General features: G+C 41.3%; 2 protein-coding genes across 8 annotated transcripts in view; both read right to left on the bottom strand.

The window, feature by feature from the left end:
• The window catches only part of CERKL (CERK like autophagy regulator), a 97,553-nt gene extending 88,073 nt beyond the window's left edge, over window positions 1-9,480 (bottom strand). For 6 of the 7 annotated variants that reach the window (XM_073306063.1, XM_073306061.1, XM_073306068.1 and 3 more), the window contains exon 1: window positions 9,004-9,480. In XM_073306063.1, the coding sequence (XP_073162164.1) occupies window positions 9,004-9,364 (361 nt within the window). In that variant the 5' untranslated portion in view covers window positions 9,365-9,480. The remainder of the gene's footprint in view (window positions 1-9,003) is intronic. The other variant, XM_073306062.1, reaches the window with a different exon arrangement.
• A 9,342-nt stretch (window positions 9,481-18,822) lies between these two features.
• NEUROD1 (neuronal differentiation 1) lies at window positions 18,823-22,998 on the bottom strand. The gene is made up of 2 exons (XM_073306070.1): window positions 22,890-22,998; window positions 18,823-21,553 (listed from the first exon to the last, which is right to left on the bottom strand). Exon 2 carries the CDS (start codon window positions 21,541-21,543, stop codon window positions 20,476-20,478), a length of 1,068 nt encoding a protein of 355 aa, XP_073162171.1. The 5' UTR covers window positions 21,544-21,553; window positions 22,890-22,998; the 3' UTR covers window positions 18,823-20,475.
• Between the last annotated feature and the right edge of the window lie 3,497 nt (window positions 22,999-26,495).

Here is a 26,495-nt window from a genome sequence, read left to right on the forward strand (position 1 = left end):
AGATGAGGCCTCACCAATGTCGAATAGAGGGGAACGATCACGTCCCTCGATCTGCTCGCTATGCCCCTACTTATACATCCCAAAATGCCATTGGCCTTCTTGGCAACAAGGGCACACTGCTGACTCATATCCAGCTTCTCGTCCACTGTCACCCCTAGGTCCTTTTCCGCAGAACTGCTGCCTAGCCATTCGGTCCCTAGTCTGTAGCTGTGCATTGGGTTCTTCCGTCCTAAGTGCAGGACCCTGCACTTATCCTTATTGAACCTCATCAGATTCCTTTTGGCCCAATCTTCCAATTGGTCTAGGTCCTTCTGTATCCTATCCCTCCCCTCCAGCGTATCTACCACTCCTCCCAGTTTAGTATCATCCGCAAATTTGCTGAGAGTGCAATCCACACCATCCTCCAGATCATTTATGAAGATATTGAATAAAACCGGCCCCAGGACCGACCCTTGGGGCACACCACTTGATACCGGCTGCCAACTAGACATGGAGCCATTGATCACTACCCGTTGAGCCCGACAATCTAGCCAGCTTTCTACCCACCTTATAGTGCATTCATCCAGCCCATACTTCCTTAACTTGGTGACAAGAATACTATGGGAGACCGTGTCAAAAGCTTTGCTAAAGTCTAGAAACAATACATCCACTGCTTTCCCTTCATCCACAGAACCAGTAATCTCATCATAAAAGGCGATTAGATTAGTCAGGCATGACCTTCCCTTGGTGAATCCATGCTGGCTGTTCCTGATCACTTTCCTCTCATGCAAGTGCTTCAGGATTGATTCTTTGAGGACCTGCTCCATGATTTTATTATATAAAATAAAATAAGATCTTATTATATACACACAAAGCATGAAAAAATACCTCCTCCCACCCCACTCTCCTGCTGGTAATAACTTATCTAAAGTGATCACTCTCCTTACAATGTGTATGATGATCAAGTTGGGCCATTTCCAACACAAATCCAGGTTTTCTCACCCACTCCCCCCGCCCACACACACACAAACTCACTCTCCTGCTGGTAATAGCTTATCCAAAGTGACCACTCTCCTTACATTGTGTATGATAATCAAGGTGGGCCATTTCCAGTACAAATCCAGGGTTTAACAAGAACATCTGGGGGGCGGGATAGGAAAAAACAAGGTGAAATAGGCTACCTTGCATAATGACTAAGCCACTCCCAGCCTCTAGTCAAGCCTAAGTTAATTGTATCCAATTTGCAAATGAATTCCAATTCAGCAGTTTCTCGCTGGAGTCTGGATTTGAAGTTTTTTTGTTGTAAAATAGCGACTTTCATGTCTGTAATCACGTGACCAGAGAGACTGAAGTGTTCTCCGACTGGTTTATGAATGTTATAATTCTTGACATCTGATTTGTGTACATTTACTCTTTCACGTAGAGACTGTTATCCAACATTGAACTCACATTCTGGCTCTCCACATACTCATGACTGATATTCTCCACCCTTATATGCACACACAAACACTCACAAAGGAAGTGCCAGTGGCAAGTCATGACTTCAATTACAGCGTTACAATGAGAGTATCTTTCTATTTACAAGGCTTACAGATATTTAAGTCTAATAATTCCTTAGTGCAGAAAAACAGTCAATTTAATATTTGTCCAAGATTTAAATTTCATAAAAACAAAAAGGGAGGCATTTGGAGGTGGGGAGGAGGAGTTGTTTTAAACCTAAGTCCAATAGAACTATTTCTATGTTTTGAAAAAATTCCTACAAATTAGATTTCCCTTGCATTGTTTGAAATACAACTATTATGAGGACACTACTGTTTGAAACCCAAATAGCACTCGGACCCCAACCTTGCATGCCCTTATCACATGCTTAAATTTAAAACTTAAAGCACTTAAATTTAAAGCATGAATATTCCCAACTCACTAACTTAAGCACATGTATGTTTGCAGGACCAGGGTCCAATACAGAAATTTGTATTTATATTTTTTCACTTTTCTCTCTCGCGCCTGTATGCAGAAAAATTTAATGTATGCACAAACTAGACACAAGCACCAGCATGCACTCAAAGTTTATTAATTCTACTCAATTTCTGCTCCTACACTTAAGAAATAAAAGAAGTAATGTCTGAAAGTGGCAAAAGATAACAAAAGATGAACATTTGTCTTATAATTTATCAGCACATTCCATCTTATAAAAATAGTCTCACAAATTAATGTTCATGTGCAGAAAGAAGCAGATGAATATTTATACATTATTAAACAAAAAGGATATAGAGAAGACATACTAATATAAAATCCTGTTTTGTTTCTCTCAGGAAATAGCTGAGTCTTTAAAGTTTAGAATGTGTGAAACTGCTAAAGATATTCAGATAATTTTAAAAATGAAAATTAAACCATGTAATACAAAGCTGACTTTGTCAGATGTATCTAGTATTACTCATTTTTATGTCCACCACTTGAATATATTATCACATTTGTATTTGGACACCAGATAACCCACTAGTTCAAATATTAAAGAAAATGTTCTCTTTATATTAGCAGCCAAAATCAAAATAATAACTAATCAACTAATAACTTCAATAATTCACATTTTGTTATAGGCCATTTTTGGTGTTATTCCTATTTCCATTATTCTTGACTACCCAATAGACTGACAGATGTCTTACCTTAATATCCCGAACAGACTACTGGTATCTATTTCACCCACATCTGTTCCTAAATAGCTTTGGCAGCAGACTATTATGTACTTGGAATTAATTCTAAGTCATTTATTACTAAGGACTTACTCTTTTGTTGTTGTTTTGATATCTCTTTTTTTTCTTATTATGCTTTTAAAAACATTCCTCTACAGTTTTTTAAAACTTTCTACAAAAACATATTGTTCAGTATTATAAAAAAGATTTGCTTTGAGCTCTCCAGGTACCTTAGTTACATGCTAATATAAATTATTTGATTCCACACATTTTTAGATGTGCCCAGAGGTCTTCAAGAATGAAGAAACATGCCAAAATTATCTTTAGTTATCAGAAGCCCCCACATCTACAGATACTGAAAGTTTTAGACCCATGGCCAATGTTGAATCAGTTGGCAATCTTTGTCCATTTCCTAGGTGACAAGCATCTGCATCCTAAACCAATACCAAAATTGCCACAAATTGAAATTCTTGTTGGCAGTCTCAAGACAGGGGCCCAAGAATGAAAGTGACATCAAGAATAAAGTCCTTTCAACTACAAAGAGTCTTCCCAGGATAAGGAAAAGATATATTGGGAGAACAGCCCGGGAAAGCTTGCCATTCCTGGTGCTGTAGCTATTCTAATATGCAAGTGACTCCCATTTCCAGTGCTGTTAATCCAGTATCTTTCATAAGTATTAAATTTCACTTTAGCTGTTTGTTAGGTTTTGTTGGGAAAAAGTATTATAAATCTTCAAAGTTTTCAAATAGCCCCGCACCGCGAATTTTTAAATCTATTCTTCAATTAGTTTTCTTTCTTTTCTATGATTTTGAAGTGCTGCTCAGGCATGAGCAGCTATACTATCTCAGGTTATATATTGATCAGCATTGGAAAAATAAGTTTTTTCCCCTTTCTTCATCAATTATTTTCCCTGATGTGGTAACACCAGTATTGACACATAGGTGAGCCCTCCTTTTCTCTCTCAGTCAGGAAAGTAACAGCCAACCAGGGCAGGGTCTGGGCACCTCATTCTACCTCCTCCACCAACAGACAATTTCCAGAACTGGGGAAAAATTATGGTTAGACCACACTATCCTGATCAGTCACTTTGTCAGAGCCAATTTCCCACTGCAACATCCTGAGAGGGTGTCCATTCTGGTACTGTTATATCACTAAAAACAACTGACAAGGTAAGAAATCTGATTTTCTGTTATGCCTATCAGTATGGAAAAATGGGTCTGACTAGCAGTAACCAAGGACACAGAGTAACTATAGAGAAGCTAAGAAAGGCTAGGCTAAAGTGACAGGAGAGGAGAAGCCAAGATGGCCAGAGACACAACCCCATCCTCCAGATATCCCTAAACCTCCAACTGCCAGAAGTTGAAACTGTACAAGGTAGGTCACGGATCACTTGAAATTGCCCTGAAGCATCTGGCACTGGCCAGTGTCAGAAGACAGGATAGTGGGCTTTCTGGTTAATTGGTCTGACCCAATATGGCCATTATTATGTTCTTAGAAACAGACCAATGGAAGCCTACTGAGGAGAGCTGACCACCTCCTGAGGACAGCAACCCCAGGGCTAACATGGAAAGCTCCCTTCACTTCAGGAAAGGAAGACTATGTTTTCAATGGATGTCCAGGAAATGCCACTGGGCCTCTTATCTGGTCTTCTGTTTATAACAGAAGTTGGTCAGTAAGATTTCCTAGCTAAGGCAGACGGCTGGGACCACACTGGGGAGAAAACTGGAACATACTTGGAGAACTACTTTACCATGTGGAACATGAGGTACAGAGTTATCATAAGTCAGAACTGTAAGTACTTTGACTCTCTGGGCTGAGGTGACTGATAGCAGAAAAACTGCTTTCCTCAAACAAATGTAGAGTGGCAGGATGAGTTCAAACACAAAGGATACTTAGCAGTAAATTTAGGCTCCAAAGGCAAATGGGTAACTTAATAGGTGGCCTAAAGTAAGATTACCATAAAGAGCCTGGTTATGAGGGGGTGAAACGCCACTGAAAAACCTTTTATGCTGCAGCAAAGGCCTGGATCCAAAGAGAGCTAGCAGAGCAGCCTCTCTCAAATCCACCTGGAAAGAACTCCATAACTGAAAATACTAGAGGATTTCCTGGCCATGTTCATGGAGATCTAAAACAAAAGGAAAAGATCAACCAACCCTAAAGTGAAATGAAGTGCACATCTGCTGGGAAAAAAAAAAGTCACTAACCTTTTCTAACTGTTATTTGTCAAGATGTGTTGCACATGTCCATTTGACTCTTTGTGTCCGTGTGCCCACATGCAGAATTGCTAGACATTTTCCCCTCAGTGGTACCAATCAAGGCAGCTCCAGAGCCTTCTGCTGATGCGTGCCACTGAGTGCCAATACAGAAGGCCCAGCTGCCCCCAAGTTCCCTCAGTCCCTTCTTGACAGACAGCTCTGGAGTAGGACAGCAAGTCATGGAATGGACATGTGCAACACATATTAAAGATCAGCAGTTACAAAAGGTTAGTAACCATTTTTTCTTCTTCGAGTGATTGCATGTGTGCATTCCACTCTTTGTGACTTACAAGCTGTAATGAAGGAGGAGGGATTGGAGTTCATTGAAGTACACAGACTGGAGTAAAACTCATTCAAATTTAGCATTCTCTCTGGAGTACTCAGCAGAAGCATAATGGGACGAGAAGGTATAAACTGAAGACCAGGTTGCCACTTTCCAAATGTCCTGGATAAGAACTTACACAAAAAACACCATTGAGGCTGCTTGTGATCCTGCGGAACATGGCGTCAGTTTGCCTAGTGGGGAAATGCCTGCCAGATCATAACAAACACATGCAGAAAGCTATACAAGACAAAATTATTTGTGAACAGATCATGAGACGTTTCATTCTGTTTGCTACGGCCACAAACAGTTGGGTTAACAAATGAAACTAGTTCTGTCTATGTAGAAAGCCAGCTCTCTTCTAATGCGTACAATTTGCAGATGTTACTCCTCTTTATTGGCATGTGGTTTGGGGTAAAACATAGGTAAATAAATTAACTCTTTAATATGACAGTCAGATACTACTTTAGAGAGAAATCTCAGATGAGGCCGCAAGTACGCCTTATCCTTAAAAAAAAAATTGTACAAGGTGGTTCAGATGTCAGAGCACGCAATTCAGCCACTCTTCTGGCTGAAGTGCTACCTATTAGAAAAGCCACCTTTGGCAGTAGGTGAAGTAAGGAACTAGAGCCTCAAACAATGGCCCTTGAGCTTGGACAAAACTAGATTCAAGTGCCAGGGTTATAGGTTCCCTTATTTTAAAGTAAAATCTTTCCAGCCCTTCAAGTCATTAGAAAATATAGAACTGTTATCCACATGTGGCTGGAAAGCTGATACTGCTGCCAATTGGACCTTGACAGACCTGTTTTAGGTGCAAGAGATTATCCAGTATATCCTGGATAGAGAACTGCACTGGAGACCCCAAACTGACATGACCAAATAGGAAAGTGCCTCTATTTTGACATGTAAACAGCTCTGATAGTGGGCTTTCCACTATTTAATAATGCACGGAAAACTTGTTCTGACCAAGAGCTGCTAAATGAAGGGCCCGTAGGTTTGGATGGAGCAGTCAACCATGATCTTAGGAGATCAAGTCTGAGTGCAATGGGAGTGAAACTGGAGCTGCCAATGACAGATCCAATAAAGGGGAGGCCACGCTGGGGCTATTAATATAACTTAGGCCTGGTCCTGTTTGATCTTTAGCAGCACTCTGTGTAGGAGTGGGACTGGGGGAAAAGTGTAGTACAGCTTGTTTGTCCAGGGCAGCAGGAAAGTATCTGTGATGGAACCAGGACTGTGGCTTTGTAGGGAGCAGAACTGTTGGCATTTCCTGACAGCTTTCTTTGCAAACAGGTCTATCTGGGGAGTCCCCCACTGCTGGAAATTCATCTGGCTACATCCAGGTGGAGAGACCGCTCATGGTAGCTTGGAAATTATCTACTTAGGTGGTCCACCGGCTCATTCTGCACCCTTGGACGGTAAGAGGCTTTGAGACTCACACTACAAGTTCAGTTAAAGTTCCATCGGTGAATTGCTTCCTGATAAAGCAGAAAAGAGTGAGCTCCCCACTGCCTGTTGAGGTAAAACACACATCACCACAGTGTTGTCTGTAAGAACAAACAGGCTTTTTCCCTAGACACGAAATAGGAAAGCCTGACAGATGAGGCAGACAGCCCTTAGCTCTCTGACATGGATATGAAGATAGGAGATCCTTGAGGACCACAAATCTTGAGTTCAGAGGGGACCCAGATGAGCTCCCCATCACACGGCAGATGTGTTCATCACCAGCATCAGCAAAGGCTGATAGCAGACAAAGGGAACTCCAATACAAACACAGAGGGGGTCTGTCCACCAATGTAGTGAAGTCAGTACTCACAAGGGCACCATGTTCAGATGGTGATGATTTGGTGAATAAACAGAGGCCAGACAACTTTGAAGAGTCCTGAGATGCAGCCTGACATGTTGGACTACATATGTGCACAGTCATATGCCCCAGGAGTATCATACAGTTTTGCGCTGTTGTGATTGGGGGAACCCTGAGAAACAGGATTGTTTGGTGGCATTACCATATCTCAAAGTTCCTTTTTACAGCTGAACACAAAATTCCTTTGGTATAGCTTTTAGGTATGCATGAGTTGGTTATGCCACAGCAATAATCTGATCATAGTAGTATGGATTTTGTGCCATTTCTCTCATACAATAAGCACCTCTCTGCATTTATTAAACATACCATTTGCCTTCTGCTGGAGACCCAGCTCTAAAAGATAAGTACAGTGGAGTCCCACTACGGACACCCTGGAGAAGATGTGAGCAGAGATTGATTTAGCAATTGCTGAAAGAGGCAGGTTGCTGGAAAAACAAATACTTATCTGTAACTCTGAATTAAGAACATGCAGATATTTGAAAAAATTCCCTTTGTAAAATCTTTTGTAAAACAAATTTTGTTTTACTCAATCAACAGCTTTGCTCATTGAAGACTGTTTTATCAGGACAACTTGCTGGAGCTTAATTTCTTTTGCTGTTGCCTTTCCAATTGCACCGTAATAAATATCAAGGAGTTTGACACAAAACCCTGAGATAAAGACATTGAGCTAAATCCTGTTTGCTTTACTCACATTCAAAATATGAAGAACTACTCAGCTGAGTAGGTGGAGCAGGATTTGATCAACAAACCTCACCCTAAAACTTAGACACATCTCACAAGAAATTACTATATAACATATATACAGCTGTCATTTAGATTAAAAGGCAAAAAAACAGGGCTTTGGAGCAGAGCCTGGAGCTGGAGCGCAGAGCAGCTCCAGAGCAGTGGAGCTGCAGGTTTTTGCCTGGAGCTGGAGCAGAGCCGGAGCACAGCTCGAAAGCCGTGCAAAAAACTGATGCTGCAGAATCAATAAAAATCTTTTTACTATTCTGCCTATGGCTAAAAGCTGTAAGACACACTATTTCATGTTTCCATAGTGTTTATATACTATAATAAAAATGAAAAACTGCCCAGAGATACTTGGTTTTAGGTTTGAGATCTTGATAACCTTATTTAATTAAATTCCCCTCTTTTATTGCTGGCACAGATTTAAAGTGGAGAGTGATGCCAGTAATTATCTCTTTTAACTCATTTACTGTAATCATATTTTAAGTAAGCTTTCAATTTCCATAAACTGATTTGTAAGATGGAACCACAGCAAAAAGCCCTCTTCTACTCGAAATTCAGCAGTTCTGAAAATTTCATCTGATGCAAACTGTCCTCCTTTCATCGGTAAAATTTGTGGTCTGGCAAAAAAGGAAATAGCCACAGAAGCATAAAGTGATACTGGTCCAAAAACTGAACACAAAGGTTTGGCACTCTCCAGAAGGGGCAAGTGGTACTTTAGTGATGACTTAGTTGTTATAGTAACTTAATATGTATGTAGCCAACATACTCTGGCAACTACCTCCTCCCGCTGCTGCTCTCTGCCCTGTGGCTGCTCAGCCCCTTGTAGGGCTTGCAGGCGGCCCTGATCCCTCCCTGCCTGAACTGTCCTCAATCAATTTAGCAAGTGTTCAAAACAAGACCAACTAAAGGAGCAAACCAGGGGCGATGCACAGTCCCCCATGCGCCATCAGGGTGGGATGGTGCTTGGGGCCGGATCATTTCCGGTAACAAGTTGGAGACTTATCCGTCAGTTTTGGTTGGCGAGGGGAATATGCCAGCCCCGAACCACCTTCTCCTTGACAGCACATTGAAGGCTGGTGGGGGTGCATTGAAGCAGCAGCAGCAGCAGCAGCAGGGTCCGGCCCCTCTTGCCCCCTCTCCCCCCAGCCTGCTCCCCTCACTCACCCCCGCGGCTCTCGGGCTGGATGGGGCTCCACCTGAGCTGCCTGGCGCTGAGCACCACGTCGCAGCTCCTCTTCCCGATCTGGAAGATGCCCCTAAGGAGCGGCTCCTCCTCGCCCCCGGCCGCCTCCCCACCGCGCGGGGGGTCTCTGTCCAGGGGGGGCGCCCCCCGCCTCTCCTCCCCCTCCCCCCACCGTTGCGCCATCGAGGAGGAGGAGGAGGAGGAGGAGGAGGAAGAGGTGGTGGCGGCAATCCCCTGCCCAGCCGAGTCTTCCGCCCCGCTCCCCGGCGGCGAAGGGTCCTCCACAAGCTCGGGCCAAGCTTCTCTCCTGGGGCGGGGGAAAGGGGTCTCGGCCCCCAGCATGGCGGCGCCACCCTCCAAGCCAAGTTGAGGCGAGAGACTCTCCGCGTCCCGGCTGCTGCCAAGGCAGCGGCTCCTCTCCCCCGCCCATCCTGTGAGAGGGCGCGAGCCGGCCGGCGGCGGAGGGAGGCGGGCGCGCGCGCGCGCGCGCCCTCCAGCCGTGCCCGTTAGCGGCCGCCCGTAGGGTCGCGCGCGGAATGGCGGGTGGAGCCTGTCGGAATCATTACTCCGCTGGGTGGCTGCCGCGCAGCCTTCGCTACAGGCCCGCCTCCTTGAAGGAGGAAAGGGCTGGATGCCGCCCCCACTGACCGCTGCTGGCGGCGTGGGGCAGGGGTCCCTTGGCCGTAGCGCATGCGAAGCCTGAGGTGCCTTTACGAGGATCAGGCCCTTTGCTGTGAGCTTGCCCAGGTTGTTTGGAGAGGCACGCAGAAGTCAATGGGAGCAGGATCATCCCTGAGCCTCAGCCCCTCGCACCCCTGTTACAAGTGTTGCTGATGCTCTCGCTCTTTTACCTCTGCGTGGAGATTTCACTCCACTTACTAAAATCACTAGGAACGACATGTTGTAATATGGTAACACCCGGTTGCACCGAAAGGTCTGATGATTATGGTCGTGTATAATGTCTCTCTAAACAAAAGTTTAGGGCTTGGAAGGTCTGTTTTGTTTCTGGTAGTTACATGGCAGGGAATTTGTAAGCTTGTTTTCCTAAATAAATAAATAGCAAACAGCTCTCAGAATTTTTTCTCAAGCCTGGCAATATTTGTAGTTTGTATTAAAGACCTAGCTCCTGGGGTCATGCGATACGTAAGAATGTGGGTTTTCATTTTTAAAAAAGTTTCTGGCCCTCATGGCTGCAGAGAAAAGCTTACACAGGTGATCAGCGTGCAGTGTAAAGATTCAAATCTGGGTGGATTTGGGTTCATTTTAAAATACCTTTCTGAGGGGAGAGACACACACACAAATCATGGTTTGTTAAGACACTCTTATGATTTGGGAGAGCTGACTCGTGATTTTTGAATGGCTGGACTTAGCAATGCTGTATGAAGAGGAGATAAGCAAATGTTTGCAGAGAGATTCTCACAAAAAGGGCCCTGTGCAATTGCAAAACATTATTACTATGTAATACCAATTATGCTGGCTGACCAGCTCACATGATGTTCAGAACAGTTCCTGATGACCCTTTTGTTACAACTTTTATGAACAAAAAGTTATACTCAAAACTAGTTTTCTCTAGGATCGACTGAGTGTCAGCCACCAAACATAGATCTGAAGGGCTGTCTTTTAGGCAAACATTTCCCACCATTTCTACACCAATTCAACACCACCATTGATAGCAATATGCTGGAGTAACGTAAACAAGGTGGTGGAGTCATTTGAAATGAGTGAAATTCTGGCCCTTGTGCAGTCAATACGGATTTTGCCATTGATTTCAATGGGGCCAGGATTTCATCCTTGTTCCCTAAAGCTGCTTGGAGCACACCAAAATTATGATGTGAAAACCCTGGCATCCACAGAAGCCTTATCAATGGTAGGGCTCCCATCAGGCATGCACCAGTGTTACCAAAAATAGGAAATTGTGGGACTGGGAAATTAGATTTCATTTGTCCCTTCATGGATAATTAGAATACAATCACAATTGTCAGAACACAGTATGGTTATTATTATTATTTTTCTCAGGATTGCCATCATACATGACAATGTAATAATAGACCTGTCATATCAGCACTTTCTTAATAAAAGAGAAAATATGTCAATGCTTGTCTGTCTGAAGATTAATGTATAATTGTTTCAGATTGTGACTTGTGTGTGCATATCTGATGGCACAATTTGGCTTTAACATATTTTGTTTACATAAAAAGTACAGATAGAGATTTTAGCAAAAGAATTACAGGTCAAGAATGATAAACAGCAAGTTCTCCACCAGTGACCACTATTCTGCTGTTATAGGATCATCATGTCAACCTTTCTGTGAAAAATATTTTAAGTGCAGTACTTGTACATGAAATTTGAAAAAAATAAATATAATAAATATTATAATATAAAATTATATATATAATTATAATATAAAAAATAAATAAAAATAAAAATACAGTAGTATATTACCATATTTTATAACAAATAATTAAAAGTTTGTTTAAACAATGATTATTTTACAAGGGACAAATATCTAATCATATAAAACTTCTGCTTGCTTAAAACTCTTAGCAATAAGGGACCTATTCTGACTTCTTTTTTATTTGGTAAGTTGTACCAAATATTTTTTCCATGTGGATCTTCTCTGTTTGAATCTATATACTTTGCGAAATAACAAAATAAAATGCAAAAGGTTGACATTATGTAGAAAATTTGGAGATATCTGTCTTTTGTTTAAACAGAACTCATGCCAGAAGTTGGTATAGCAGGATAAAAAACTGCAGACCAAATATACTTTCCAGAGTATTATTCTGACAACTATAACAGTAGATGAACCAATAAAACCTGTATCAGTTATTTGACAGCAATGAGAGCTTTAATGTATTTTCACTGATGTCACTTAGAAGGAAAGTTAAATGATTAACTAGAAGGTAAAGTACAATATATGATAAAAATAAGAATAGGTACATCAACTTTCAGGCTCTATGCTCTATATTAACTGCTTCAGCAATCTTTATTTGCCTCTGGAACCACTTATTAGCCTACACAGTATATCTCAAATAATAAATGCCAGTTTATTTCTGATAACTCCTTTGTGTCCGTGGAATGGTATTACAGTTTTTACTGACATCAGTGAAAGAGTATTACAGTTCCCAAGAGACTTGTAATACCCTTCAACTGACATCAGTGAAAGTTGTAATAGCCTTGTATTAATTTTACTTTAAGGTGATAGTAAATCAATAACTTAATATTTTTAACTAAATAGATTAAAAACATAAAAGAATAAAATTAAATATATACGTAATGTATGTAGCAGAGGAAATCCTTAGAGGAAACGTTAGATGTTATTGGCCTCTGCTGCCATTAATAAATACTCCATTATCAAAACCTTTGAGTAAATTCTAGGCTGGTATTTTCTCCCAAGACAACTGTTATTCTATGCATAATACATGGATTTCCAATATACTTAATTAATTTGGTGTATAAAAATATTTTTAAATTCAGATGTATAATATCAATTCATAGATTAGCTGTCACAACTGAAGAGTTTTTCTATACATACTGACTATAATCATTTCCACCTGGCACTGATATAGATCTGCCTTTCAGTAGATTTTAGCTATGGTCTGGATCGATCTTCTAAGCCTCCCCATTTGGATCTCTCCTCTCCTTGGTAGAAGGGACCTCAGTTGCCTACATATTCCTGTTCCTGCTTCTCTGGATAGCACAAAAGTCTCTCTGCAGATTTGGGATCTGAGTTGAGAGAGGGGTCTGAGACTGAGCAGGACATGTCATCCCCATCTTGCTGGGGAGGAGAGGCATGCTGGAGAGTCCAGGGAAAAGGTAATACCAAATTACATCTTCCACCAAGACCTCCTCTCCTGGAGATCCAAGAGACAGCCACAGCTTGGTTACGTCCATAATGGAGGGAAGCCACCAGGCTCCAGACTGAATACAAAGGTACAAGGTCTCCACAGTATAGTCTTGGCTTTCTGCAGATCTCCCAGGATGTCCTAGGTGTGGAGGTGAGGCCCATGGCTATTTCTGATTGTGGCATGGTCAGCAACATGTGGGAGACATGCTGCTCACTGCTACCAGAAATATGGATAAGGTAGTAAGAATACTGTTGCAAGTTGCTCAAAGATTCTGTAACTTGTCATGTGTGTCCTCCTATTGCAAATAGGCATGCTAGTATTGTGACAATAAACCAATGAGAGTAGGGAAGCCTAGAGCAATGCGGATAGATAAGGAGGTAAGTTGCAGAACATAACCACAGATGGATTTGGTGAAAAAATCTTCAGATGACTTTTTCCTGCTGCCTGGAAGGGCTTTAGAGGGGCTACACGGGAGCCTCATGTTAAAATGTTGGTTATTTTCTATGTTTAAAAAGACTGGCAGTCTTTATATTAAGGAATGTACATCACTTTAAAGATGATCTGTTATCAGTTATTGTATCTAATGTCCCACAATGCACTTCCATCAAGTAAATGGAGGACACACTTTGCCCCTTATTTCAGCAATAATTGTGCAAAAGATCATGCACTGTGATTCAAATGTATGATTTTGTACTGAGTATGATGTTGCACCATGAATAAAACATTGTTGAATGATGTCCTTTAAAAATAGATTTGTGCTATATTTTACATAAGTTATCCGTTATGTTTGAAACTCAGTAGTCACCTATTATTGCTTCTCTGTTGTACTTGTAATACGTAGGACCATTGGAACTGAATCAGATTGGTTTCATTTCCCCTGCTACTCACACATGGAGCAAAGCAGCAGAAAGGGCAGGAGATGGTAGCAGCTGGTAATAGGAGAGGCAAAACCAGAGAAGACGCTAACAAGGAGAGAAGAGGAGTAGCAGGAAACAGGGAAAGCTGACAACCCTTCTTCCACCAGAGCTACCCCTTCCCTGCTGTAGGAAGCTCTGTCTCTTTTGCTGTACTCATGTGAGAGAGCAGGAAAAGGGCCAGAAACATTTTCCCTGAAGAACTTTGCCAAGTGAGGGAAGAAAAAAGTTGGGACAACTTCCTGGTAGGAGAAGAGGGGAAGAACATTAAGGGATAGCAGCAGTTTGGGGGAAAGAATGGAGGAGGAACAACCATCAAGAGATGGAGAAGTTCATATCACATGTCCTCTCCCAGCAAGAAGTTTGTAAGTAGAAAAGGGCCACAGAGATGATGGTCAGCTCTGAGGATAATCTGGATGACCAGTTTTTGACTGGTGAGGGATTGTCAGATGCTGGACTCAGGGAAGAAAAATCAGAACTAGGAGAGGATTGAAAGTGCTGTTAGGAATCAATAAGTGTTGATTACCAGGTTGTGACTGGAGAGTGAAATTGAAAACTGCTGGCTGCTGGACTGTATCAGAAGCTAAGAGAGATTAATTTCTGGAAGACCCTGGATTTAGACATTGGAAGCACATCACTGGCTTGCACATTTTTCTGGCTATGACCACTCTTTGTTACAATAGTAGGCCCAGTGTGTAAAGTCCGTACTATGCTGTGGATTTTTAAACCTGGAGCATCACCCTTTTTTTTAAGTATGTACCCTCAAGAAAGTTTACTCTAGAGAAGAACCTAAAGTCTAAAGTAGTCCGTGTACCTACAGTTTTCAATATTGTTTCAACCCAGACACTTTAATTTTTTCTGTTTTGATTTTAAATCAGAAATATCAAACATCAGCTTCAGCTTTTTCTAAAATTCTAAGATTGATATAGCATGAAATACTATTGAGAACTCTAGCAGTAGAAACCTTTTCTGTGGGTGAGCTTTATTGGTGAGCTTTATTGGTGTCCTATCACAGGAAAGGTAGATCAAGGAAGAGGGAGGGGGGCAAGGAGAGAGAGAGAGAGAGAGTTTGAAGCTCTGAAGGACAAAGGAAACTTGAAAAAAGGCAAAGAATGAAAATGGCTGCAAAGAGAAAAACAAGAAGAAATGGGGAAGATTGAACAGTTACAAGGGCAACTGGAAGGCAATACAAAGCAAAAGTAATTTTGAAAAGTGAGAGAGTTGGAAGATTGGTGAAAACAAGACAAACAAAAGAAGATATAATATGGATGAAGTAAGATGAAAAAAGGATGCATGGGCCAGAGTGGCATTTTATTTCTTCTTTGCATTAAGTTTGACATGTTATGTTAAAAATGTACAATAACACTATAATCAGAATTCTGGTTTTTGTCCTGCTCTCACCAGAATGTAGACCACAATGACTTATACTTTATTTTATCTTACATGCAATTAAGTCTGTGATGCAAACTGGTTCAGGCCAGGAAATTGCAAATCAGGACTGATATTCTATGCTTAACACACCCCATAGGCAACCTAAATACATAAAAGAAATGCTTAAAGAGCAACATCAGCCTTAATTTTCAATTGCCTTGCTTCTGACAGTTTGTTAAATATGTATTTTAATTATTTAAAAAACACTTATGTACACATTTATACAGAACAGTTCTTCAACCCATCATTTCAAGCCACATTAATGTATCTTAAGCTCTTTGTAATATGTCTGTTAGCTAAATAATGTATTTAGACCATTTTTAAATCTACATTTTAACCTTTTAAGACAACCCAGCTTGATAGCTAAAAACTAAACATATTTATACTTTTTTAAATAAAAAACACAAGGACCAAATTCTGCAGTTCTTTTCCAGACTCTGTCGTGCAAAATTCCCACTATGGCAGATTTGTTTTCCGTGAGTTTTTCCTGAATAAGGAATGAGTAAGGACTGCATAAATAAGATAAGCAGCATTTGGCTCTATAATTATTTAAATTGTTTGGTAGGGTTCCTTATGGCAGTTATATACTATCCTAACAAAAGTCCCCCTCTTTTCAAAATTTAGTATCTGAGGCACTTCAAATCCTTTATTTTTAGAACAGTGAAAGCAATATATAGGCTAGGAGTTCACCAACTCTAACTTATTTTACATTAAACTTGTGTTGGGTGATTGAAAGTTGTTTTTCTTTTTAATTAAAAAAGCTTTGTTTTAATGGCTGGTACATTTATGCCAAGATTGAGTTTAGAATATTTATTGCCCTGTTACTAGCCTCTGAGATCATACATTGTTATCATTTAGTGGTTTACTCAACTGTTTGAAGTCAATGAAGTAAGTATTGATTAAATCTGAGGTTCCCAATTATAATCCTTCACCCATCTATCACATCCTTCCCAAGCACAATGAGGGGGCTCAGCCACCTCTGCAGCAGTGATCCTACTTATCCCAGAGCCTATGGAGTGCTTTTGATGGGTTCATAGGTCCATGCAGGAAGAGAAAGCAAGAAGTGGATGGGGATGAGGAAAGAGTGGTCAGGCCATGAATACCATCCACACACCAGCCCTAAGAAGATCATGGTGAAAAGACTATTCTACTAAGCCCCCTGAATGATGGTGATCTCCTTTTAAGTGTGGCTTCTTGGGCAGCTGCCAACTGCCAAACATTCTGTTCTAAGGGAGCTATGTTACTGAGATAGGGAAAGGGCCACCAGTGCACAGAGCTGGAATGAAAGCACAGGGGCCCTGTGCAGATGGTCCCAACCACCTGCTGATTACTTGGGATCCATATGTGCTGGAGAATCATGCTTTCCTCTTACTCCACATAAGGATGGTGGGTAGCCCCACCAGCTTTGTGATATCTTTGAGGAGAACTGTGCAGGTACTTTTTTCTCTTTAAACACTCTCTGATGGGGTACAACAATCAGACCCTGAATAAGAACTTCAGGATTTGGCCTATTATGATTTCCAGTGTGAAAAAAAATATTATACCAACATAAGAAAAGGCACCATGAAAAAATAACTCAAAATATATTGGTCTTGCCTGAGGGTGGTGATGGTAGTGGGGAAACACTAATAGAAACAACAAAACTCACAAGAAAAAGTGTAAAATGGAGTATCTACCAAAATATATAATTTATTTTCTTTATTAGTTTGTTTGTTCTATTAATTATTATTTCTTTTGAAGTACCGTGGTAACAAATATTCAAAAGCATAGTCAGACCTTTAAAGTAAATTGCATTGGTTAGAGGAATTGAATTTTATTAATAACTGCAAAAAAGAGAAGGTAATTAAAAAGGTTTCTTGTGGTTTGAAAATCCCTTCCAAATATTCATTAAACATTTAAGCGACTAAATTTGCAGAATATGTTCCTGAAATTGGCACTGGTTCTGTGGTATTTCTCTCATCGCATGGAAATACTGTGTGTTATGCAGAGTGCATTCATGCATAAACAATATAATTTTCATAAATTAAAATCTCCCCTGCAGAAGGAACATCTGTGCCTGCCTTTGAATAAAAGATGGTGGTAAGTGAGTTGCCCCTTGACTGACTAGAAGAATCCTTATGTTTAAGAAGAAGACATATAATCAAGAGGCATGCAAACCTAGGTCAGATTTTTTTAAATTTTGTCTTAGAAATTGTCATTCAGTGTTTCCCCTTAGGTTATTCAGAAGTATATTTAGCTATCTTTTCTGTCTAGGAAAGAGCAATGGAGTACTTGAAAAGTTGTTCTCTAATGATTGTTTTTCTTTTTCACTCAGCAACAGTTTCTAGACTGCAGAGCAACACACTTTATCCAACTACAGCCAAATGAATTTGAGTTGCTGCAAAGTGAATCAGCTCGCCTGGCAATTAACTTTCAGTGTGTTTGTTTTTAGGCCAAAAGACTGGCAATAAACACATTGCAAATATAAATATTTGGTTCTTTGATTTTTGTTTTTACCATAAAGCACCTTTTGAAATAGGAGATAATAATATGATCAGACCTGCCAAGTTTCACTCATTCAGAAGAAAGCTCATTCATTTGGGATTCATTTTAAGGCACTTTATAAAGTATCTCCCACTTGTGATGAAGGACTTTTGTACAATGTGTTTCAAGGAGACATTTAAATGGTCACTCATTTCATTTGCACCAGTCTGTGATAAACCTGTTGATAATTTCATTTCTAGATTGTTTATGGTCATTAGATTATTCAGGTTTCTCCGGCAATTTATGTCTGTAGATTTCTACAGCCCCAGGAGGCCACTGAAGATTAAGAATTAAAGGACCATATGTTTCATGTCTCGAAAGAAGGAGAACAGTGCCTGGTGAACTGGTCGTGTCAGGATCATGGCCTTGGTTAGAGTAAAACAACAACTGTGCGGCTGCTAAGGAGAATAATGAAACACTGCTGAGGGTTGGGGCGAAGGGATGGTGCCAAAATAGTATTCTCCAGATACTTCATTCTTAGCCACCACCTCTCTGGCGGAGGTGAGAGCCAAGACTTTCCAGAGTGGAGCGAGCAATTAGTTCTAGAGACTTCTGAGCTGGGGCCAAACTCAAGAAGAGCCTGCCCAATGGCTCAAGAGAGGTATGACCATAAGAGGTGGGGCCCATGGGAGCCAATCGTAGGCTAGTACCTGCTGCCGGGAAAAGCCCCTTGTGGAGAAGCACATTCTAATGAACAAATAGTTGGACCATAAATGGTCAATTCTTCCCATATTGTGGGCAAACAACTTTGGATAACTCGCTTTTTATGTACCACTTAGGGAATCCTTAATGAGTCAGAATTAATCCTTTAATGACTGGTTCACTTTAACTACATTAGTGATTGCTGAATCACTTTCTATTTGAAAATAATGGCTAAGATGTATACTTTCCCTCAGGGCTCTCACTGAGCACCAGGAAAATCTGCAAGTATTAAAAACCAAGGGAAGATGGAGACATGAAGATGCTTTCTGAGGTTTAAAGAAATCTACTCCAACTCTCAACCCTGCTGTGTTGTGACAAGGATTAAAAAATGGAGAGTAGAGGCAAATTTTGCGAGTTCTTGGTAGCCCACAAATGTTAACACTTCTGTCTTTTTTTTTTTAATGCGAAGGGTCACATCAGTCACAAAGAGTACACAAAAGTCAAAACCAGCAACCCGAAGTTAAAAACTCAAATTCAGACATCTTCATATTACCCAAAAAATTATACTATATTTCTATTTATGTCCTTTGAAATTAAACAAATTAGACAAGCAATACAAAACAGTGTAGTTTTACAGTAAACAAAACAAAAAATAAAAACAAAGAAAGAATCCAGGACTTTGCTTTTGAGTCCGTTTTATTCTACAAATAATAAATGTTGCACCTTTCATGAGCTATCCAAGTAAAACAATAATCCCATAGGAATTACTTACACTAAGAAAAAAATAACATATTAAGAGAAATGCAACATTCGATCAAATGTCCAATACTATGTTGTTGCAAATGGATGAATGTTTCTAAAATCCCAGTGTGCATTACAGGCATAATATACAGGATTACAAACAAAATTACAGTACAGATTGATTCCAGTTGAACCAGCATTACATTTCAGACAGCACTTATTCTGGACTGCATTGTACATGCAATAGCTAATGTTCTAATTACGGGTTAAATGGTTTGAATTTGTTTTAAGCTACTGTACTAATTGACTACAATAGGTATATATAGCCCAACGTTAACATCCGGATTAGTTTTAGGCTCCAATTCATAATAGGAGTATGTGACAAACCACCGATTGTGTGAATATGTATAAAATCATGCATTTATATTGTCTGGAAACATTAATATTTTCAAATTCTCTTCAAAATTACGGAATGCAAAGGGGTTCAAAGACTTAAAAGAAACAGTGCAAATTGTATGTGATAGTCAAGCAGCTTTTGATTCTAGAAGGGTGTTGGCATTTGCTTATAATATTTATATATAAGTTTGTGCAAGTAATGTGTTGAATTGACATGTTTTAATAGAAAATAAGTATCTCGTTCTTATATCCTCTCAAGAATTAGAGATCTGGTTCTAATTGTAAGGGGGGGACATAAATTCATGGGAAAGAAATTGCCAGGACTGTGCATTTTGTTAGCGATTTGAAAAGAAAGAAGTGCTAAGGCAACATAACTTTTCTAAGCACTTTTCTGCTGGTTTAAATTAGTTAAATTATTTTGTATAAATTAGATATAATTCTACTTTTCCGATATGTATAAAAATTGATGAAGCTGCATGGTTTAAAATAGGAAATCCACGTTATAAAAAGTCATTAAAAATTCTGTACAAAATCACAACAAAATAAATTCAGCATGGGAAAGGTAACAAGTAGTAAAATGTTGGTTGAAAAATATAGATTTATATATATTTTGTAATTGGCCCATTACTAGTTTAAAAATTGCATAGATCCTAATTATTGCTTGTGATTTTGTTATCCCGATCAGATAATTAAAACGATCTGAATACCCCCTACACCACATTTACAGTGTAGTTTTCAAGAGCTATTAGAAAATAATACAGAAGGTGAACAGGAACTTTGCATCCCGGTTTCACCTAAAGGCAGAAACGACAATAAATACATATATCACTTGAATCTTGGAGTATTTGCACTTCGCAGCAGTGGTACCCAAAGGGCTGCCCTTTGTAAACAAGTCAGTCACTGTACATACAGTCGATTTGTTTCCTTCTCTGTGGTGACGCTGATGCGCTTTGAAGGGTTAATCGTGAAAGATGGCATTGAGCTGGGCACTCATGACTCGTTCGTGATGGGAATGGCTCTCATAGGGCATAATGTTGTCCATGGGGATCTCACAGCGAGAGGCAGAGCCAGAGAAGATTGATCCGTGGCCTGAGGCTCCTGCCAGAGTAGCTGCGGGATAGTGCATGGTAAAGGCATAATTTTTATCGAACTCGTTGGAAGGTTCATGTTTGAAAGAGAAGTTCCCATTGATGCTGAGGGGCGGGCTGAGGGGTCCGTCAAAGGAAGGGCTGGTGCAATCAGTGAGGGTGCTTTCAAAAAATGGCTCCAGAGTAGCCCCAAACGAGTGCGGAGGCTTCACGTGGAAGATATGGGAGCTGTCCATGGTGCCATAGGGCGGACTGGGAAGACCCGGGGACTGGTAGGCATAAGGATGTACTGGGAAGGAAGCACTGGCCGGCTGCATGTGGGGCGGCATGTCTTGGTTCTGCTCGGGAAGGAAAGTCCTGGGGTTGAGCTGGAGGCAGCCGGCTACTAAGTTGGTAGTGGGTTGGGACAAGCCCTTGCACAGGGTCTGTACAAATGAAACGAGGTCCGGGCTCTTGCCGGAGCGCAGGATCTCGGAGAGCGCCCAGATATAGTTCTTGGCCAAGCGCAGGGTCTCGATCTTGGAGAGCTTCTGCGTCTTGGAGTAACAGGGCACCACCTTGCGCAGGTTGTCCAGAGCCGCGTTCAGCCCGTGCATGCGGTTCCGCTCCCGGGCATTAGCCTTCATGCGCCTCAGCTTGAACCTCTCCATGCGCGCCTTAGTCATCTTCTTCTTCTTGGGACCCCGTCTTTTGGGCTTTTGATCATCGTCTTCTTCCTCTTCCTCTTCTTCCTCCTCTTCCTCTAAGTCGTCGTCTTCATCCTCCTCCTCGCCATTTCTCAGCGAGTCCTCTTCGGTCTCGGCTTGCATGGCTTCGAGATCCTCCTCTTTCTTGTCCACCTCGTGTTCCTCGTCCTGAGAGCTGAGGCACTCATCGGTCCAGCTCGGGGGACCCTGGGGCTCCCCCATCAGCCCGCTCTCGCTGTACGATTTGGTCATTTTTGAAGTCCTGCATTTAAGAGGGGACGAAAAGAGAAGAAACACTTTAAACAGAAGAAACACAACCCTCCTCCCACAGCCGTCCCTCTCTCTTTCCATATATACAAAATGTGTGTGGGGGTGTACAAAGGCATTATGTTTCCCCCAAAATAAGAAATTAAACTTTTAATTGTGCCTGCGCTTCTCGCTTATAATTGATGTGTTTATGTTCCAATGCCATTATGTAACTTGCTAATATTAGCGGGGAATATAAATGGATTATGCAGAAGAAAATGTGACTGACACAATCGGAGTACATGAAGCAGTTTTGTGAACGTTTGCAGATTCTACGGGGAAAAAGTTGTAAACAAAGGTCCAGTAACCACAGGTTTTATTCATTTTCTTGCTCTCCTTTTCCTCCCACCGCCTCCCTATAGTAGCTGCAATTCCCCCCCCCCCCCCCGGTACTATAGCCAGAATGCAATCTCCAGAACTGTTCAGAGCCAAGCAAGGCTCAGCTCTCCAGATGGGGGATCAGGTGTGACACTCTCTCTAAAAAACTGTCCGCCTGAAAACTACTGGTTCCTTTCATTTCAGGATTCTCAAAGTTCTGCTGAGCCCTTTCACAAAGAGATGAGACCGAGCATCATTCGCAGAACGGCAGCGTTCCATGCTGGCCAAGTCTCTGCCGAGGTGAACGCAAGGGCGTCAGTGCAACAATTGAATGAGTGCAGTGCTGTGAGTGGCTTCTGAAGCCTCGGGTATCTCCGACACTGTAACAGGTAGCAGCTCTTGCAGTTCCTGCGCGCTTTTCTCTCTCTCCTCTCCAAACTCTTCACCACTTACCTAAACGAACCTCCAAGCCCGATTTACACTACAGCAGCTTTACCATAAACTGCAGCTGTATTTCTTCCAACGTCTTCTCCCAACAACCCGCTCTGCTTATGGGAAATAATACCCTTCTCATTCAAACCTTTTGACCATCAAGTCCATTGTGCAATTAACTCCCCGTATTACCTCTAGCCCCACTACCCCTCAAAAATATAAGTGGTAAATTACAAAATAGACAGAAAACAATGATAGTCAGGCCAAATTTACCCTGGGGCTTGAGGAAGAGGAGGAATACCAACTAAATATGTGAAAAAATTAATCGGGGTTGTTTTTTTTAAACCCCAGGTTCCCATAATCGCAATCTGGGGAAATAATGTTTTAGAATGAAACACACTGAGCTACTGGGGCATTACACTGGTTCCGTTGTAGGCAGATTAAAAAACTACATTAAACACCCACACATTGTAGCTCGATACAGCTGCAGGTATCTGTACTGCAATTCTGTTTCGGAGGAGAAAATCGGGGGTTATAATTACCTTCTTTTTTTTAGCGTGTCCTTTGCAGTGATGGTCTCATAACCCTGTTACTCCTGGAGAGCTCTCCTGTGTGAGGGTGTTTTCTCTTTTTTCTAGGGGCTGGGTGCAGGACGCGCAGGTTATATAGCGGGGCCAGCGACGCTAAAGGAGAGGCGGGGTAGAGGGGATCTAGGCGCTCGCTGTTAATAGCCTACAGCGCCTGCGCCCCTGGTGCTGCCTGGTAAACCCCTCCTCCCTCCTCTTTCCCCTCCTCTCTCTGCTTTCCCCGGCACGCGCCATATGGTAGTCCACGTCAGGCAAAGGGTCCGGGCTGCTCACGTGACCTGCCCATTTTGTATTCAGCGGAGCTCTCGATTCCAGCCCTTTGTGGCCAAAAGAAAGTGGCCATCTGTCGCCAGTGAGAGACTCTGCGGACCTGTTTGTACCCGCGGGAGAGATTAACCCTTTCGCCGCTGGGAAGGGGAGCACTTTCCTGGCGCTGCTGTTGTTGCTCTGGGATTTGTGTGTTTTTGGGTTTTTTTTTTTGTTTGTTTGTTTTTGAAGAGAAGAAATTTCCAGTAGAGTTGGTTAGCAGGGACGGGGGACAGATCCACTGAGGTTTCAGCATGTACATATCCTCTTTTCACGGTAATTGTTACTATCTCCTAGTCTGGTGCCTTCAACCCCACTCCTCACCTCTGCCCCGAGAGTGGGCGTTTGCAGTTTCTCCACTTTCCCAGTGAAGGCACCTTTTAGCATTTTCCCTCCTTAGTATATTTGTTTTCCTCACTGGAAACACAGTTGAGCAACTTTTAAAGATCTTGTAGACATGAAATGTCAATTATTGCAATGTCACACTCACCTAAACAGCTCAAAACTTGATTTCCTGAAGACCAGAAATTCTTTTCAGGCACTTTTCATCCAGTCCTGTGCGCTTGTTCACACCCCCCCACAGATTCACACAAACAAACGCACATTTTGATGATATATTTCACTATTGGAGTGTCATTGCCTTCGGTTATCATCCAGGCATATATCTTTTTATCTATATAAAAGGCCACGTGCTAGGTCGGGTTGTACACTTTGTCACCAGAAAATGAACATCTTTTAAAGATGTAGGTAAAGTAAATGTTATACTTAGGGACCAGTGAGCGTTTTTATTAATACTTTATCAGAATGGTTCTTGCTTTATTGGTTATTTGGGGAAGAATGATGAGCTGTTTAGTTCTAGTTTGAAAGCAATGTTAGGTGCCTTCTCACTGTTCAGTAGCTCAAGTGCAAATCTGTAATATGAAGTGAAAACAAGAGCAGCGTGCTGTGCTCTACTTTTCAGACCCCTTTATTAATGCATCCACTTCAACGGAGGGCTAAGAGTTAATATGTATAGATCTTTACATTTAAATTACGATTCAAGATGAAGAATTAAGGTGCTGTGCGTTGATGAAGATGTCGAGTCTTGATAGCTGGTAATCTTAACAGAATCGAACAGCTCTTTCTATGGGTTGGAGTTTGTGAGGCATACTTTCCTCCCATTTCTGCTCGAAATTAATCCCCTTCTTTAAAAATCAATTGTCAACACTGTATTTTAAAACACCATTTATAGACAATTACTCTAAAAGTCTTTAAACAGATCTCTTGAGTTCGCAAACATTGCCAAGTTTCATAGGGATGCATTTTAACAAGGAACTATCCTGACTTGCACGGTAACAAGTGGAGCTTTATGACTGGTACACATTATCCAAGGATTTAATCACGACAGGGAAAGAAAGAAAGAAAATCATTTGTTTTGGCTTCATGCGGCTTTAAATGTGAAACTAATAACTTTGCCTTTCAGGAACAGATTTGAAACATATTTGTTGTTATTATTTTCAGGTGGTGTTATTTTTAAAGTATTTTCGTCACATTGATGACCCTACGTATCCCTCAGGCTTAGAGGTAAACATAAAACACCAGACTGAGACTTTTTTATCTTGATCTTAGTTCTCGATTAAGGATATCTGCCCATTATCTAGTTACTGTGTGTTGGTTTGTTTCAAGTTAAACTTTGGTAACGTGTAAAATGTATCTGGTATTTAATAACGGACAGTACTCGTTATTTTAACTACGATGAAGGGACCCAGTCTGGATCTGGACATGTTTCTATTTTAATTTTTTCTCATATTACATACCATTATGTTCGCTTTCTATGGAAAGGTGATGCGTCTCTTTGCACATCTGAATATAAAATCACAAATAGCTGTTCAGCTAACCTGTTCTGTGGGAAGCAAAGATGCAATAGAACTGTCTGCCTACTAATCTAAACCCTTTTACTTTGTGTTGTTTGTCTCCGGTTTCCATCTCTCTTACTCAGGCAGAAATACCCTCAGATCGACAGAATGTTGTCGGTTTTGGCTTGGAAGTTGTTGTTTTTGCCATTGTACTTTTAGGTCCACTTTAACGATCGGACGGGACAAATAGTCAAACTGGATGCATTCTCCTCTCAACCTACTAATATAATGCAAATTACACTTTTGCACTCTTTAAATGGACTGGTTTCAAGTGGCGGGGACGAGGTTAGGAATAGTTAGATATAATTTTTATTTCAGCTTCTGAAATGTTTTAAATTGTATTTTGATTACATCTTATATTTCTTCAGCATTAAAATGTACAACTTTGAGATACACTAGAATGACAAAAGATCAAAACATGGATACAGTGGCTACGTGAAAAACCCAATAATAAACAGTAGAAAACTGTAATCAGGTGAAGTCTGCAATAAGCAGCAAGCATATTTTTACGCACATATCTATTTGAATATTTTACACATTCCCGGTTTATATGGGAAAACTGAACTCACTGAACTCGCTAGTTCGCCAAAATTATCCAACGATAACTGGGTCTGATACGGAGGACTGGCCGTTTCTGATTTCTAAATTAGGGACAGGAGACAAGTTCGGTGAGGAGAAGAAGGTGGAGGTTGCAGGTACAGAATATGTTTCTTGGTGCAGTTGGAGAGAGATTGACGGCAAGGGCCAACAGGCAGGATGATCAGAGAATGAGGGAGCTTTCTCTGTAGACTGTTTCAAATTCACCCTGTCTGCTACTCACTCTCTGGTTAGGTCTTCCCCTCTGCTTCTCGGACTCTATTCGTATCTAGCCCTCGCTCCCATCCATTCTGCTTTATCTTCTTTCTCCCTAACTTGCTTCTGACTCTCACGCTTTGGCTCTGCATCTCTGGAATTCCGATCTCTCTCCTTTCCTCCTAACCTGTATGTTTGATCATGTTTAAGCATCTCCCTTTTTCCTGACTTTCAGCCTCCTCCTTCTCCATCTGGCTTCTGACTCAGCTTCCCCTTGCTTCCATTCAGGCTTCTTTCTTTCTTTCTTTCTTTCTTTCTTTCTTTCTTTCTTTCTTTCTTTCTTTCTTTCTTTCTTTCTTTCTTTCTTTCTTTCTCTCTCTCTCTCTCTCTCTCTCTCTCTCTCTCTCTCTCCCCCTCCCTCCCCCCGGGCTTGGGGGCTCCTGTTCGCAGAGCGGCACGCGAACCGCACGCGTTGTAAACAAAAGCCCCTTTCACGGCTCACTGCCCCCAAATCTGCTCCCCTCTGCTGCCCGCTTGCAGCTCATCTGCTGGCGCCTGCTCCTGGCCT

Source organism: Lepidochelys kempii, chromosome 11 (assembly GCF_965140265.1).
Source record: "Lepidochelys kempii isolate rLepKem1 chromosome 11, rLepKem1.hap2, whole genome shotgun sequence".
NCBI classification, from domain to species: domain Eukaryota; kingdom Metazoa; phylum Chordata; order Testudines; family Cheloniidae; genus Lepidochelys; species Lepidochelys kempii.